At 37.4% G+C, this 18,189-nt stretch overlaps 1 protein-coding gene across 4 annotated transcripts in view; it reads left to right on the top strand.

The window, feature by feature from the left end:
* Positions 1-18,189, top strand: part of PRKD1 (protein kinase D1) — a 353,235-nt gene that overhangs the window by 292,578 nt on the left and 42,468 nt on the right. For all 4 annotated transcript variants that reach the window (XM_016925950.4, XM_024348689.3, XM_063792825.1 and 1 more), the window contains 7 exons: positions 747-951; positions 2,694-2,817; positions 4,289-4,366; positions 6,224-6,503; positions 8,107-8,159; positions 10,656-10,728; positions 12,947-13,053. In XM_016925950.4, the coding sequence (XP_016781439.2) occupies positions 747-951; positions 2,694-2,817; positions 4,289-4,366; positions 6,224-6,503; positions 8,107-8,159; positions 10,656-10,728; positions 12,947-13,053 (920 nt within the window). The remainder of the gene's footprint in view (positions 1-746; positions 952-2,693; positions 2,818-4,288; positions 4,367-6,223; positions 6,504-8,106; positions 8,160-10,655; positions 10,729-12,946; positions 13,054-18,189) is intronic.

Raw genomic sequence — 18,189 nt, 5'->3', positions numbered from 1 at the left:
CAATAGTAAGAATCAGTGGCTTGAATCTTTTTTCATGTGAAAATTTCTGTCATCCTCTTACATACTTTTTTTTCCCACCAGGGCTGTGTTTCTAAAATATGAGCAGCTTCCCAGTCACTTGGGCCTGGTATCACTTTGCCTTCTAGCATTTTACTTCTATCCCAGCCTTGGCTTCCTTCCAAGGTTTTTCATGACTTTTCATGTTTTCAGGCTTGGGAAAACGGAAAACGAGCATCTACCTATAAAATTACATGTTCAACCTCTCATAAACTCAGATGCATATAAACTGAAATAAAAAAGGAAATTAAAAATCATGGAAGGATCTGGAGGCCATTATCTTTAGCAAACTAACACAGGAACAGAAAAGCAAATACCACATGTTCTCACTTTTAAGTGGGAGCTAAATGATGAGAACACATGGTCACATAGTGGGGAATAACACACACGGGGGCCCTTCGAGGTTGGAGGGTGGGAGGATCAGGAAAAATAACTAATGGGTACCAGGCTTAATACCTGGGTGATGAAATAATCTGTACAACAAACCCCCATGACACAAGTTTACCTATGTAATAAACCTGCACGTGTACTCCTAAACTTAAAATAAAAGTTAAAAAAAGAAAATAAACTCATCACAGAACTACCTCTTTGGGGCTTCCAATTGATTTGTTTTAGGATCACCTGACTGTCTCTTAAGCCCTGGCTCCAAGATTCCAGGCTTATCTTCATGGGTGAAAATAATTTTCTAGATTTGCTTAGCCCTGGGGCAGAGTCTGATGTGGTCATGGAAGAAGGGAGTGATGACAATGATAGTGAAAGGAACAGTGGGCTCATGGATGATATGGAAGAAGCAATGGTCCAAGATGCAGAGATGGCAATGGCAGAGTGCCAGAACGACAGTGGCGAGATGCAAGATCCAGACCCAGACCACGAGGACGCCAACAGAACCATCAGGTGAGAGCAGCACTCCCAGCCTCAGCCAACAGGGGAACCCCAGGCGGTATTTTCTCTTTAAACCTCTTTGATATTTTAATAGACTATAGTAGAAATGTGAAGTGCATGTTTACTTTTTTATGAATGAACTGCGTGCTGTAAATGAGAGCCTTTGAAGTTAGGAGGTCTGGGTTCCCTGGGAGAAGTGTGGTTGCCATTCTTTCCCAGCATCACCTCATTCATTGAACCATTTTTTTTTTTGCATGTGAGAGATGCTCATGTTTGCCATCCACAAGTTTATTACTAAGTTAATATTAATTTGAAGCTCATTGTGTAGAAACAACAAAAATCAAGATCAAACTCAGCAGAAATCATCTATTTTATTAGCTGGCTCCTGTTACAAATATCATAGTCTGTGTATACTTCACTGTTGTTGATATTATTTCAGAAGTATGTGCAATTTTATATCTGTTATTTAATTATGCTTTTGGTTACTGGATGATCCCCACTTTTTATATCAGGAGTCAGCACAATGTGGCCACCAGGGCAAATTGGACTGCTGCCCAATTTGTAGTAAAGTTTTATTGGAACATAGCCTGTCCATTCATATTGTCTGTGGCTGCTTTTGCACTATATTGGTAAAGTTAGGTCTTTTGCAAAAACTAAAATATTTATTACCTGGCCCTTTACAGAAAATGTTTCCTAGTCTCTGATTTATATTATAAAGCCTATTGAAACTTTTGTGTCCATTTTACGAATGCCATGTTTATTGACAAACAAATTGTTCATGAGAGTAGAGCAATAAAATGATTTTTTTTTCCATTTAATGGCATAATGAACATGTTTTAAATAGTGGGAAATAATTGTCTTATGACCTGTCTTTTGAAGACATACACTTCTTTAGTACCAAAGAGTTTGCATGGTGCCGGGGGGCAGTGGTGGGAATTACATATATATTCATGTTGTGGGAAGGGGGACAAGGAGGGAGGGATGAAGAGAGGAAGAAACAGAGACTAGCAGATTCCAATTTTTATGACATTATGCAGAGAAACTAAAAATTCATGTTGAATAATGTAATCTCTAAATGATTGATAATGTACCTATAATAGGAAATAAATAAGCAAATAAGCTTTCATGTGTGAGTCTGAATAGTGTGGCCTCAGTAGACTAAGAAGTACTCTACCTCAGGTTTACCTGAAAACTGAACACCATACAGTTCAACCCAAAATATGAGGTGCTTATTACCCAGCCTTGGGAATTTTTTTTTTTTTTCAGATGGAGTCTTGCTCTGTCACCCAGGCTGGAGTGCAGTGGTACAATCTTGGCTCACTGCAACCTCTGCCTCCTGAGTTCAAGCAATTCTCTGCCTCAGCCTCCCAAGTAGCTGGGATTACAGGTGCCCGCCAACATGCCCAGCTGATTTTTTTTGTACTTTTAGTAGAGACGGGGTTTCACCATCTTGGCCAGGCTGGTCTTGAACTCCTGACCTCGTGATCCACCCGCCTCGGCCTCCCAAAGTGCTGGGATTACAGATGTGAGTCACTGCACCCGGCCAGGATTTTTTAAGGTGTACAAACAATGTGCCTATCACTCTTCAGAGTAACCCACTTTCAGAACCATGGTGCCTGACAATACGTTTTTCTAAACATGAGATGTAAATTTTGTAAAGTTTCACTTGGATTAGCTGACATAAGGTTTTATGCATGAAAATACATAAAATGTACCTGAAAACATTTTTCCCCACAATATTTTGACTTTTCAAGTCCATCAACAAGCAACAATATCCCACTCATGAGGGTAGTGCAGTCTGTCAAACACACGAAGAGGAAAAGCAGCACAGTCATGAAAGAAGGATGGATGGTCCACTACACCAGCAAGGACACGCTGGTAAGATCCACAGGGAACAATGTTCTCTTGCCTTGCTAGCTTTAATTAGAGGAGTTGCTAATGTCCCGTGAGGACTGTGAGATTTCTGCATTACTCAGAGTAAACCTCAGCACAGGCATGACACGGGATTAGGTAAGGTGCATTACAGTCTCTGGGTGTCAGATATAGTTGAGCAAGCAACGGAGTTAGGAAAAAATGTGGAAAGCAATTTCAGGCAAACAAATTCATTGACCTTGATTACCTAAGATGTCTACCTGCCATTTTATAGGACTTGTGGAAGCAACAGTATGTGCTTTCAGAATGCTCCACTGCAATTTAGAATTTTATAAGAAACACTGCATTCTAGGCAGAGAATAAAACAGTGATAACTATTTTATACTTCATAAGTCCTTAACTAAGTTTTCCCTGAAGAACTGACCCATTCAGGAACACTGGAATCCTGTACCCTGAGATTTTCTTAATAGTTGATGAATGAGGTTGTGTATGTACGTAAGAGAGAACAACTTGATTCACGTTTCAAAGTTAAGTTGACAATTGGCTGATTTCTGTTGCTGTATTGCTTTTCTCATCTCTTACCTATAGGATCACTACAGATAAGCAGACACCTATAACCTAATTGATCTGTCTATAATTTTGACCATCTGTGTTAGAGAGAGAAGACTTACCTGATATTATAGGGCTCAATTGAATACCACCTAGTTCTTTTTAGACATGGTGTAATATATTTAATATATTTGACTGGTCTAAAATTGGTTGTGGAGGAGAAGAGTGGAACCATAGAGCTTTGGGGTCTTTTATAAGATAAAAATACACACACACCCTAAAATCCTGAAAGATATACCTACAGTGAAGAAGGACCTGTTCATCAAATCATAGTGGTTAGATCTGTAGTGAGCTGGAGAGAAGGTAGAGTTGGTTGTTTGATGCATTCCCCTGACTTTAAGTTGATGTCATGGAGTCAAACTTATTGTCCAACAAAATATTCTTTACTTCTACTCTAACAATCAGAATTTTCGCATTGCCAATGGAAGCGAGAATACCTGGCTCCATCAGCATGGGATTTCTTACGTCCTAAAATAATGAGCATGCATAATAAACATTGCATCTCCTAGTAAACCTTATTTTATTATAGACTATACATCCACCTTTAGCCCTTCAAGCAGTGAAATAAGCTTAAAAATGATGTTTTCTGTTTACTATGCACTTGCTAAATGCCAGGCTCTTACTGGGTGCTAATACTTCATCTTCTTTATTACTCACGACCCTGTAACATAAATGCAGATACTTATCAGACATGTGCTAAATAGTCAACCTCTAGAGCCTGAAATTCAGCATGAGTCTGCCTTTCCCAAAGCCCATGCACTTTCCACCCTCAAATCCCATGTCCCTATTGGGGAAATCTATTTATGTTATCAATTGTGGATATTTTTAAAGTTTTTAAAAAAGATCTTGGATCTAACTTCTGTTTCAGCGGAAACGGCACTATTGGAGATTGGATAGCAAATGTATTACCCTCTTTCAGAATGACACGGGAAGCAGGTACTACAAGGTAAGAGGGGGCTCGCTCTTTGTAGTTTCATACCTCTTATTGCTTTTTTATGGGAATGTAGAGTATAAGAAATAGGAAATACATCCAACAAATGTGGCTATTTTTGTGCTTCCTCCAGGAACTATTTTTTTTTCTTCTCTATAGTCTACAAATTTCTTGGGATTCAGGTTGGGACCTCTTGATTCTTCTGTGAATTTTAAATTTCCCTGGGGGGTGTTTCTGGTACCATGGGATGATGGGAGAGGGAGGGAGGTGAAGATTAATTGAATATGTTAGCAGAGAAGTGTGATTTAACTAGAAAATTAATGGTCACAGCAGATCAGCTCAAAGTAAACTCCTGATATCCACTGCATCTAGCACACTGCTAGGAGTGAAGAAACATTGTATGATTTCTCCATGCTTGTCAATATTCACAAAGAGCACTTTCCTCTAGAGAAAAAAATGGCAGCAATTTTTATTCTGTCCCTCTACATTAAGTAATACAGATGTGGCATACTATATCACCCAGTAAAACACAACTCCAAAAAAAACTTCATAGAGAAAATAATAGATACTTGCTCCTTCAAAATGAATGCAGACTCTGGAATAGTTGATTTGATTCTCCACAGCCATTTTACACAGCTGTCACAGAAAATGGAAACCTCACTAATTTTAAAATTAAAACTTTGTTTTAAAAGTTATTATTTTTTAGTCCCCGCATACTTCCTGGAAGACGCAGTAGTGATTTTTTTTTTTTTTTTTTAGTATGAATTGCCTTAAAAATGATGACTATTGGCCAGGCGCAGTGGCTCATGCCTGTAATCCCAGCACTTTGGGAGGCCGAGGCAGGTGGATCATTTGAGGTCAGGGGTTCTAGACCAGCCTGGCCAACATGGTGAAACCTTGTCTTTACAAAAATACACAAATTAGCCAGTCGTGATGGGATGCACCTGTAATCTCAGCTACTCAGGATGCTGAGGCAGGAGAATCACCTTAATCCAGGAGGCGGAGTTTGCAGCGAGCCAGGATTGCACCACTGCACTCCAGCCTGAGCAACAGAATAAGTCTCTGTCTCAAAAATAAAAATAAATAAATAAATAAAAGGCCAGGCGCGGTGGCTCACCCTTGTAATCCCAGGACTTTGGGAGGCCGAGGCAGGCAGCATGAGGTCAGGAGTTCAAGACGAGGCTGGCCAACATGTTGAAACCCTGTCTCTACTAAAAATACAAAAATTAGCCAGGTGTAGTGGCAGGCGCCTGTAATTCCAGCTACTTGGGAGGCTGAGGCAGGAGAATTGCTTGAAACTGGGAGATGGAGGTTGCAGTGATCCGAGGTCATGCCACTGCACTCCAGCCTAGGTGACGGAGCAAGATTCTTTCTTGGAAAAAAAAAAAAAGACCATTTTAAAACCAGTCTCTAGTTGTCCTCACTTAAACTATTCACTTAGCTATGTTATTACATTAACATGTATTGAGTGCCTTAAAGAATAGGTTAAAATTTAAAAATAGCCATGTCTACCTAAATGCATTTCAAAAGTGTTGTGATTCTACCTCACTGTTATAAAAATTATCGCTTATTTTCTAAGTCTTGGATTTTTGGTGAAGATTCAAAATCATTATTCCTAACCATACTGATTCTCGCCACATGAACATAGCATAAAAAGTCACATTTTCTAGAAAAAGGAAATAAGGTTTCCCATAGTAAAGGTATTTTTTTTTTAATTTTGCTTAGCAATATTCTGTGTTTTATAGTTTAAAAGTATTTTATTTAAATGGTGGTTATTTGTGATGTCATTTTTCACATGTTCTTGGCATGAATTTTCTTTGAAAGTTTACATACTTTTGATAAACAACATTTAGTACTTTTTTTCTTTCACAGGAAATTCCTTTATCTGAAATTTTATCTCTGGAACCAGCAAAAACTTCAGCTTTAATTCCTAATGGGGCCAATCCTCATTGTTTCGAAATCACTACGGCAAATGTGGTGTATTATGTGGGAGAAAATGTGGTCAATCCTTCCAGCCCACCACCAAATAACAGTGTTCTCACCAGTGGCGTTGGTGCAGATGTGGCCAGGATGTGGGAGATAGCCATCCAGCATGCCCTTATGCCTGTCATTCCCAAGGGCTCCTCCGTGGGTACAGGAACCAACTTGCACAGTGAGTCTGCCAGTTTTCTAACCAGCCCAAAGCTCATCATGTGCCTACCCCTTGCTTAGTAAACATGTGCCCTGCCCTTCCTAAGAACAGAATGAAGAAAGACTTCTTGGGGATGACTTAGTTTATTGTAGAATGTAGGGTGTCTAAATAAATGCTGCTGCACATACTAAGATGTTTAGTTTGTTAAATTATCCTATTTTATTATAGCTATTTTATATTAAAATTTAACAAATTCAGGTAAACACTATGTATTAGGCAATTACAGACCTCTAGAGCTATTGGTTATAAAAGAAGAAGTAATCTGGCCGGGCTCAGTGGCTCACACCTCTAAACCCAGCTTTGGGAGGCCAAGGTAGGTGGAGGACTTGAGCCTGAGAGTTCTAGTCCAGCCTGGGCAACATGGGGAAACCCTGTCTCTACAAAAAATACAAAAATTAACCAGGCATGGTGTCATGCGCCTGTGGTCCCAGCTACTCTGGAGGCTGAGGCAGGAGAATTGCTTGAGCTCAGGAAGCATAGGTTGCAGTGAGCCAAGATCAAGCCACTGCATTCCTGCCTGGGCAAGAAAGAGGAGGAGGAGGACGGGGAGGAGGAGGAGAAATCTAGCCAGCTTCAGCTTGACATGGAATGCAAGAGAAGAAGAAGAAAGGAGAAGGAGATGAAGAGAAAGAGGAAGAGAAAGAGAAAGAAGAAGAGGGAGGAGAAGAAGGAGAAGGAGAAGAAGAAGAAGAGGAGGAGGAAGAGGAAAAGGAAGAAGGAGAAGGAGAAATCTAGCCAGCTTCAGCTTGACACGGAATGCAAGTCTTGTTATTTGCAAATCTGAATTAATAAGTTTCCCTAAAAACACCTCACCTAGTATTCTGTGCAGGGTATTGACGTGCAGAGTACATGGTAATTGGTAATTCTTGATCACTTTATCCCAGGAAGAATTCTCTGTTCATTAGTAGAATGAGATACATTTGCTAAAATGCAACCTAGATTCAGTATTGAGGATGAATTTTAAAGAAATTTTAGAGGAATATTTCTATAAAAAAGTCATTTATTTTTAAATTTCATAATAGTTACTCATAATGAAACCTATGAATTAACCTCTGGTTTTTTTACATTATAGTGTTATCCATTGATCTGTCATAATTTTTTAATTTATCTCTACAGCAAAAATACATATTAATAGAATATATATGCCTATTTTAGTGCTAAGCACTTTACATGAGACCTCTATTTTAATGCCTAATCGAATTCCAACAGGTAGACTTTAACGATTTGCCTGTTTTACAACTTAAGAAATCAGTGTCTCTCGAGCGAGATTAAGTTGTCTAAGCTTGTACCAAAGCTGTGAAGTAGCAAAGCCAGTATTTGAATCCAAGTCCTTCTGACTCCAAACCCTAAATTGACGAAATATTATTTTTCAAAAACAAGTATGTTGAATATGTAATTTTGAAAGGAAATAAATATTCTAATGACATTTTCTTAGAAAAACCTAATTGCTTTGATTTAGTTAAAACCACTTTTGCAGGATGATTTGTAAGCATGTACTTACTTGTTTTGCTATTACATCTCTTACTGACTTTTTGTGTGCATATTGTTTTACATGCATTTCCAGGAGATATCTCTGTGAGTATTTCAGTATCAAATTGCCAGATTCAAGAAAATGTGGTAAGTATGTACCTACTAATATAAAACTTGCTAATGTGATTACTGGAAAATAAAAGCATCATAAAATAGTTTTTTTAATTCATTTTAATTTTTTAGTAAATTTTGGAAAGCAAAATAGAATTTGGATATTTTTTCTGTGATATTTTAGAAATACTAAATTATATAGATTAGTAATTTTTCTATAATCAATTCTGTAATGTAGAGCCAAATATCTGTTTTTCTCAGCTAGGCAATTATAATGTGATGCCTGATTTCTCACATATTTGCCCTTCTTGGTACTGGAAGTTTAATGGTTGATATTACACAGTAAAATAAATACATGAGCAAAATAAAATAAATTTCTTGATTTGCATGAGTAGCTTAAAAATGCCATTGTTCTCATTCCTTAGTTGCTACCTAGAAGTGCCATAATATGACAAGGAGTTGCAAATGCTCTTATAGTCACTTGTACACATCAAGGAGACTTTAAGAAAGTTGCATAAATCGAATCTTATGGGTTCTCATTTTAAGCACCCTAGTGACCTGCACCACGTAACTCCATCCTTGCAGCTCAGTTTTTGAAAATTGTAGATCAGACATATTATGAAATATTTTACAGTCTGTCAAATGTTTGCATTATTTGTTATATTTTATCCCTATGGCAAGTAGCCAAAAAGTAATAAGGCCTTTTCTACCTCCTCCTGTGACCCAGACCCTTTTGTCTATTTTACCTGCTGTATCTATGGCCAAAAGAATGCAGTTTACAGCTTACACTTTCTAAAAATGTGTTTAAGAAAATTAACTTCATGAAACTCTATTCATCCTTATTATATTTTTGAAAACTACATTAAAGTGGCATAAAGTAAACAGCCAAATATGAATTTGAGAGAACTAGTTAAACTTCATAGTGAAGGTTAGATAAATTCTTGTGCTGTCAATCATGAGATAAATTCCTAAAGAAATTTCTTTTCTGCAGATTCCTATTGCCTTTGTTTAGCCAGAGACATTTCAGGAAATACAAGTTAATCTATAAACCTCTTGGGAAATTCCTGATAGCTGTGGAATTGTTCCACTCTATTCAGCCACTGTTGTCCACTGAAGATTTTGGATCGGCCATTGAGTTGTCGGAAAGCCTAAAGAACACTTCTCTTAACAGATGAAGTAGCTTGAAATCAGAATAATAGAATAGTATTAATATTACTTGTCTTGTCCCTAGACAGCCTTGAACTCATCCTGTGGGGACTTTGAAGAATCACAGGATGGAGACAACTTGTAGTTATTTTCTAGGGGGAAGAACAAAGGAAAAAGATAAGAGTTTATAGGATATGGAGAGGGTGGGATTTGATATTAAAGGACTTCTTTTTATTATACTTTAACTTCTGGGGTACATGTGCAGAACATGCAGAAGGAGTTTAAAAAAATAAAGTCAGAGTATAAGGGTAGAAGATAGTTGGAAAATCTGATAGGATGTAATAGGAATATATAAGGGAAAAAAGAATTACCTGGTGATTTCATCAGAATGAAATCACAGACAATAAAACATAGATTTAAAAGATGCTTTATTCAGCACTTATTATTTCAAAGAGAAAGAATTAGACTTTTGGAACTTGTTAGCTCCCGAAGTGATGAAATTGGACGAGTTTAGCTACTTCACAGATGAGAATTTCATATGGGTTGCCATCCTTCTGCAGCCTCTCCAGCTCACTCACAGTGATTCAGCCTCCTCTTCTGTCACTTTGGGTTCTTCTGCATGTGGGTGACTAATAAGGGAGCAACCTTTTCATTCTAGCCATACAGGGAGAAGTGGTTGGAATCAGGATTCACACAGACATGTGGTTGGGAACCGTGATTATTTAATGACATTTCCAAATAGCCATCTCAACAGGCAAATATCTTTTTCAATACTTATAGTAAATCACATTGTATGGTTTTTAGTCATATTTCTTTCTAATGAAACATATGTGCTAGCACGTTAGAAAACCTCTGCCACTTAAGATCAGAACAGTTTTCATAACATTACATTATTACATTAATTAAAGAGTGTGCTTTGAGGCCGGGTGTGGTGACTCATGCCTGTAATCCCAGCACCTTGGGAGGCCAAGGCAGGCGGATCACTAGGTCAGAGGTTCCAGACCAGCCTGACCAACATGGTGAAACCCCGTCTCTACTAAAAATACAAAAATTAGCTGGGCGTGGTGGCGTGTGCCTGTAATCCCAGCTACTCAGGAGGCTGAGGCAGGAGAATCTCTTGAACCTGGGAGGTGGAGGTTGCAGTGAGCCAAGATTGCGCCACTGCACTCCAGCCTGGGCAACAGAGCGAGACTCCATCTCAAAAAAAAAAAAAAGAGTGTGCTTTGAATGTTACAGTCATCTCAGATTTCATCTAGCATTTATAATTTATTTTAAAAATACTTAGTTTATAATATATTTAATGTATTTAATAGAATTATATTAATTTTTAGGACTAATGTTTTGTTCTTCTTCATGTTTTTTTTTTCATTGGGCTTGTACCTCTAGGACATCAGCACAGTATATCAGATTTTTCCTGATGAAGTACTGGGTTCTGGACAGTTTGGAATTGTTTATGGAGGTAGGTTATCTCACTGAGTATTTTTATGAACTTAAAATTTTTGCTAGTTATATTTTAAAAAGCAATATTTCCAGGAAAAACATAGAAGACCTATGTGTATATATTTCTGTGTGTGTATCTTTTTGTGTTCTGCCTTTAAAAATTTTTTTTGAGATAGTTACTACTTGGAAAATTGGGATATGTGTGTTTTGAAAGAGAAGGTTTCGTATTCCTGAAAAACATTTTTTCTTTAATATAGGCAAACTGTACACACAGTACTGAAGAAGTTTGGAATATCAGACAAAATATTGAGAAAACAAGGAAGTTGTGATTTGTAAACAAATTAATTCCATTTTCTTTTGGCATACTTGATCAGAAGTCCATTCATGTTATTAGACAGAACAAAATTTAACTTCCCAGTGTCTTTAACAATATATTTGTTTCCTGAAGGTTTGAATTTTTTTTAAATTTTTGAGGTGAAATATCAAGTCTTTACCTATTTTCTTATTGTCAAGCTCTTTGGTAAGTTTATTATTCTAACTTCTGCTATTTTAGATTTAAGCCAGTTAAAGGGTATTTTTCAAGTCTTTAAAAAATATTTAATATTAATGCTTTACCTGCCCTGTAAAATGACCTCATAACTTTCAGTTCCTTAATATTATCAATAAGAAATTATTTCTTATGGTGAGGTTTAGTGTTCTGAAATAATCACAATGTCCCATTCAATTTTATTTATCACTATATGATATTGTACTTTTTAATTTAAAAAGTAATTAAGTTCTACTCTATTTCACAATGTAATGTTGAGTCTTATAAAATGCTCCAGTGATTTCTTTGATGAGAAACCTATCATGAGCCACTAACCATTGTACCGTTTGTTAATGCGTAACGGTATAATAGAGGGGACCAAATGTTTGATTACTGCTCTACAGTATAATAGTTGCATGCAAAAAAAAATTATGGTAGATAGATCATGGTAAATATACATAATGCACATCGTATAGGGGTGAGACAAGGGTGACAAATGAGAGTAGAGAGACCAGCAGATGCCAGATAATTTGGAACATCCAACACTGAAGACCAGGAATAGGAGGAGGCTGCCACCTGGAAGACTGATACGTTACGATTAGACACAAATGGGGTAAAGTAGATGAGAAGAGTCTCAGAAGAGAGGTCAAGTACTACAGTGACGGAGGAGTAGAGATGAAAGAAGTCATGGCCTTGAAAAAAGTACTTGCAGGAAAATGGCTAAGTTGAAATAGAGACTGCAGTCAATCAAACAGTAAGAAATGATGTTAAGGAAGTAGAGAACATGAACACAAGCTGATTTGATAGTGAAGGGAAGCAGTCTGGAAAGAGAAGGAATAGTGAGAGTGGGATATAAGGTGAGTGAACACTAGCTTTACAAGTGTTGGAAGACTGGAATTTCAAGTTAGTTTGTATGTTACCAAAAAGTTTGAGTAATTAGATCCATTTTCCATTTCTATTTTCTGATTCATTTTCATTTCTTATTTTCAGATTCAATTAACACTACTACATTTTTGTACCTACCACAATGTAGTAGTGTAGAAGTTAAGAACTTGGGGGTGCTCCGTAGAATTCCTGAAAAGTTTGTTATAGTAGTTAAATGAGGTGTAATATACATAAAGGGCCTATTATATGGTGATTATGATGATAACTAACCATTTTTGAGTGTGCATAGTTATCAGGGTATTTTGTACACTTTACATGCCTCCTTTCATCCAATCTTCTCCTCATTGTAGATGAGGAACCTAAAATTCAGAAAGAGTGAGTGATTTGCTCAAGATCACACAGCTAATAAGTGACAGAGCCAAGACTTTAATTCTTTCCCCTATAACATACATTATCTTATCAGGACCTTAAAATTATACTTTCTAAAGGGGAGTTAATTTGGTGGCGATACAAATATTTTCTATATTAAGTAACTCAATATTCTGTTTATAAAACATATATTTTATGAAAAAAACAGGGTGTTGATACGTATAGCTTTTAATGCCCCAATTCTTTTGCGTTCTAAATTATGGCTATTTTTAAAGCACATATTTGATTTAGAATAATGAAATCTTTATATATATATGTAAGTCAGTGCTCTTTAGAAATGTTAATTTATTCAGTGAAATATGTTTATCATTTCTTTAAATGTCCTTGCAAATTTTAGTGTTCTTTAAGATAGATGATATTTAATAACTTACTAATGCTTCCCTTTTTCATTTTAAAGGAAAACATCGTAAAACAGGAAGAGATGTAGCTATTAAAATCATTGACAAATTACGATTTCCAACAAAACAAGAAAGCCAGCTTCGTAATGAGGTTGCAATTCTACAGGTACTTCTTTGGTTCTCATTTGGGGGAAGGGTATAAAAATCCCTCATCCTTTACTTCTGCAAAGCAAATAAATTTTCTCTAAAAACCTGTGGCATAAATATTTTGGAACACTTTAAAATAATTGAAATGGCAGATCAAGTATCAGGACTTGCCTCAATAGTATCTTTCCTGAGTCTAGGCAGCAGTTGTTCTTTTTTATGTATTTAATTGTAGGTTTCAATATATAATTAATATTCATTAAATGGGTAATATTTCAGCATTTGCTCATAGTGGACATGCTGAGACCATTTTATTTTATATTACAAATGACCTTGCCTTCATAAACATGCCTTCTTTATGCTGTGATAATAACATGAATTGGGTATGTAACTGTCAGCATATCAGTCACAGGAGTGAGCTATGTCTGAGAAGCAGATCATGTTGATTTTATTAATGTCCTCTTTGTCTCTCACTGTAAGCCTTTCATTTGACATCGAGCGTTGTCACTTAACTTCTCTTATTAATAACAGTCCCTTTTTCAAACCAGAATTTGATAATAAGATGTATTGTGTGATAAACGTAATTTTTGTAACCATTAAAATTTTTTTGCAGACCAAAGGGAAATAAAGCAGTTATTTGCTAAATGTAGTCATCATGGCTATCTAGTCTACTCAGTTGAGATCATTGATAAATTCCTATTTTTATATACCTGCCATAATTTTTTACTTCTCATGCAAGCATGTCATAATTTTTAATTCCCAGTTTTAACGGACAATTTTTTTCACAAAACAGAACATTTCATTTCTTCATTTATAGTTTCATTTAACTGCCATTTATTGAGTTTCATATGATAAAAACCTGAAAAAGATATGATTTCTGTCCTAAGGGAGCTCATGTGCACAGACAGCCACAAATATTGCCTGCTATACATAGAAAAATAACATAGACTTTTCTGGGACTCAGAATTTCTAAAGATGATGTTTTTGTGTCTCTGGACAACTAATGTAGCACAGAGGACTCACAATGCTCTCTGCTTACATGGGGAAGAAAACAACCATGGATGTGAAGATACTAATTAATGGATTCATGTCTTAGTATCTGCTAATCAGTTACAAACAACTGGCAACATTGAGGTGCAGATGACATCTGAAACTCTAGTAAATGACATCTTTCCTAACCTGGCCCTTGCACTTCCTGTCTCCACGCACTGTGGTCTCCTGAAGGAAGATACTTTTGCAGGGAAGGAATCCAGAGTTAGCATGCGTACAGGAGATATTTATTCTTCATTATAGGATTGGAGAAGAGAGCTTCATGGTTAACATGGTTACATCTTTCTATATTTTACTGCAATTGCAGAAAACTGACTAGATGTTGGGGTTCTAATTTTCTGTGTCTAGGCCTTTTAATTGGCTTTCCCCAAGTCTGTCAACACAGTATCAGCTACTGACTCGAGAGGTAGAAAAATAAAATAAGGCCAGCCGCGATGGCTCACGCCTGTAATCCTAGCATTTTGGTAGGCCGAGGAGGGCGGATCACCTGAGGTCAGGAGTTTGAGACCAGCCTGGCCATCATGGTGAAACCCCATCTCTACTAAAAATACAAAAATTAGCCGGTGTGGTGGCAGGTGCCTGTAGTCCCGGCTACTCTGGAGGCTGAGGTAGGAGAATCACTTGAACCTGGGAGGCGAGGTTGCAGTGAGCCAAGATCGTGCCATTGCCCTCCAGCCTGGGCAACAGAGTGAGACTCCTAAAAAAATAAATAAATAAAAACAGAAGGAAGGAAAGAAGGAAGGAAGGAAGGGAGAAAAATACACCTGAAGTATAAACTACCTCCCTATTCCTCTTCTAAAACAGAGGTCCTCAGTCCCCAGGCCGTGGACCTGTACCTGTACGTGGCCTGTTAGGAACTGGGCCGAACAACAGGAGGTGTGCGGTGGGCCAGAAAGCATTACCTTCTGTGTTCTGCCTCCTTGAGAATAGCAGCAGCATTAGATTGTCGTAGGAGTGCAAACCCTATTGTGAACTGTGCAAGAGAAGGATCTTCTGGTTGTGCACTCCTTATGAGAATAAAATGCCCGCCCCCTCCATGCTCCCATGGAAAAACTGTCTTCCACTAAACCTGTCCCTGTTGCCAAAAAGGTTGGGGACCATGGCTCTAAAATATTAGATGCAGACAACTCAGATGCAATAAATATACATTTGGAAAATCCTTCATCATAATAAGGTTTTCTAAAGAGTTTGGTTAGGTTGAAAGTCCAGTTCTGCTCCTGGAACGTATGAAAAGGTCAGACATCTCTGATAGCCTGAAATCTCAAACATCTCCATTACTTATACTCAATCCCACTGCCCCTAATCATTCTTTGCCTCATTCATCAAACTAGTATTTATCGAGTACATATTATGAGCCAAACACTGTTCTAGGTTCAGTAGATACAGCACAGACAAAGGCACACAGCTCTTTGCTGTCATGGGTCTTTAAATTATATCACTCAGCTATGCTCAGTTATGCTGAGTTGGATATTTGCAACATATTTATGTACTGAATTTTCAGTCACATAACCTGCACAGTGGGTCATGTCTAGGCTTGGTTTAATCATATACAGATAATAGGTTCAGTAGTTCATACTTTATTATAAAACTGCCAATTATTTTAAAATATGTTCATCAAGAATAGGAAACTAATCATGTCCCCCAAATGAAAATGAACCAAAAAAGAAGGAAAAGAAAGGAAAGGAAAGGAAGAAAGAGAGGGAAAGAAATAAAGAGAGAAAGAGAGGGAGAGAGAGAAAGTAAGAAACCCTTTTTTTATTATTATTATTTACTTTAAGTTTTAGGGTACATGTGCATAATGTGCAGGTTAGTTACATATGTATACATGTGCCATGCTGGTGTGCTGCACCCATTAACTCGTCATTTAGCATTAGGTATATCTCCTAATGCTATCCCTCCCCCCTCCCCCCATCCCACAACAGTCCCCAGAGTCTGATGTTCCCCTTCCTGTGTTCATGTGTTCTCATTGTTCAATTCCCACCTATGAGTGAGAGCATGCAGTGTTTGGTTTTTTGTCCTTGCGATAGTTTAGTGAGAATGATGATTTCCAATTTCATCCATGTCCCTACAAAGGACATGAACTCATCATTTTTTATGGCTGCATAGTATTCTAGTCATAGTATGGCTGTGGTGTATATGTGCCACATTTTCTTAATCCAGTCTATCATTGTTGGACATTTGGGTGGGTTCCAAGTCTTTGCTATTGTGAATAGTGCCGCAACAAGCATACATGTGCATGTGTCTTTATAGCAGCATGATTTATAGTCCTTTGGGTATACACCCAGTAATGGGATGGCTGGGTCAAATGGTATTTCTAGTTCTATATCCCTGAGGAATCGCCACACTGACTTCCACAGTGGTTGAACTAGTTTACAGTCCCACCAACAGTGTGAAAGTGTTCCTATTTCTCCACATCCTCTCCAGCAGCTGTTGTTTCCAGACTTTTTAATGATTGCCATTCTAACTGGTGTGAGATGGTATCTCATTGTGGTTTTGATTTGCATTTCTCTGATGGCCAGTGATGATGAGCATTTTTTCATGTGTTTTTTGGCTGCATAAATGTCTTCTTTTGAGAAGTGTCTGTTCATGTCCTTTGCCCACTTTTTGATGGGGTTGTTTGTTTTTTTCTTGTAAATTTGTTTGAGTTCATTGTAGATTCTGGATATTAGCCCTTTGTCAGATGAGTAGATCGCAAAAATTTTCTCCCATTTTGTAGGTTGCCTGTTCACTCTGATGGTAGTTTCTTTTGCTGTGCAGAAGCTCTTTAGTTTAATTAGATCCCATTTGTCAATTTTCGCTTTTGTTGCCATTGCTTTTTGGTGTTTTAGATATGAAGTCCTTGCCCATGCCTATGTCCTGAATGGTAATGCCTAGGTTTTCTTCTAGGGTTTTTATGGTTTTAGGTCTAACGTTTAAGTCTTTAATCCATCTTGAATTAATTTTTGTATAAGGTGTAAGGAAGGGATCCAGTTTCAGCTTTCTACATATAGCTAGCCAGTTTTCCCAGCACCATTTATTAAATAGGGAATCCTTTCCCCATTGCTTGTTTTTCTCAGGTTTGTCAAAGATCAGATAGTTGTAGATATGCAGCATTATTTCTGAGGGCTCTGTTCTGTTCCATTGGTCTATGTCTCTGTTTTGGTACCAGTACCATGCTGTTTTGGTTACTGTAGCCTTGTAGTATAGTTTGAAGTCGGGTAGCAGCGTGATGCCTCCAGCTTTGTTCTTTTGGCTTAGGATTGACTTGGTGATGCGGGCTGAAAGAAACCCTTTTGAAGTCCTTTTTACCATTGTCAGATATATTAGTCTCTCAGGAAAAATAGTAATTCAGTATCCTGAGACAGTGAAGTTAAGCTCACCTACTTTGAGTCCTTGCTCAAATATCACTCTCTACAGATACATGAGCACTACTCTAACACCCTATTTAAAATTGCAGTCCAAACCCCTTTCTCCATACTTCTCTTACCCTGATCTGTTTTGTTTTCTGTAGCAGTTATCACTTTCTAACCTACTATAGAATTGTATTTATTATATTTGTTGAAAGTTCCTCTCACCACTCTCAACCTTGGCTCTACCACTAGAATACACACTTCAGGGGGACAGTTAACATTGATTTGTTTACTAATGTATCCCCACTGCCAGAAATTGTTCCTGGCATATATTAGCTGCTAAATAAATTTTTGTTGAATTAATTAATTAAAGTTGTACAGAAACACCATCTTATAAGGTAACATCCATAGTATCCAACCAGGTAGCAAAAGGCTGGTTAGTTAGTTAAAAAGGATTATGTGTGTTTGCTCTGCAAAAACCCTCATTGTGTCATTTTATATTTATTATTAAAACTAGACCTCACCATCTTGAACCTGAAGAGACAAAATAGTAATGGGGATGGCAGTGGGGGTTGGCTTGCAACTCACTAACTCTCATCTGTTAAAAAAAAAAAAAGTACCGTGATTGAAGTCAATTGAATGGAGAGGAAGATTTTCTTTTACTAATCTTGAGAAATAAAATTCTGTTCCTCTGCATATAAAAGCAATATCCAGAAGCATTTGGTATCTTCTACTTTGTGGTCCTCTAGCTTATAGAAGCTGGTGCCCTAGTAGGGCCT

Source organism: Pan troglodytes, chromosome 15 (assembly GCF_028858775.2).
Source record: "Pan troglodytes isolate AG18354 chromosome 15, NHGRI_mPanTro3-v2.0_pri, whole genome shotgun sequence".
NCBI classification, from domain to species: Eukaryota; Metazoa; Chordata; class Mammalia; order Primates; family Hominidae; genus Pan; species Pan troglodytes.
Note: the sequence above shows the minus strand (reverse complement) of the source record. Positions and strands in the feature narration are given on the sequence as shown.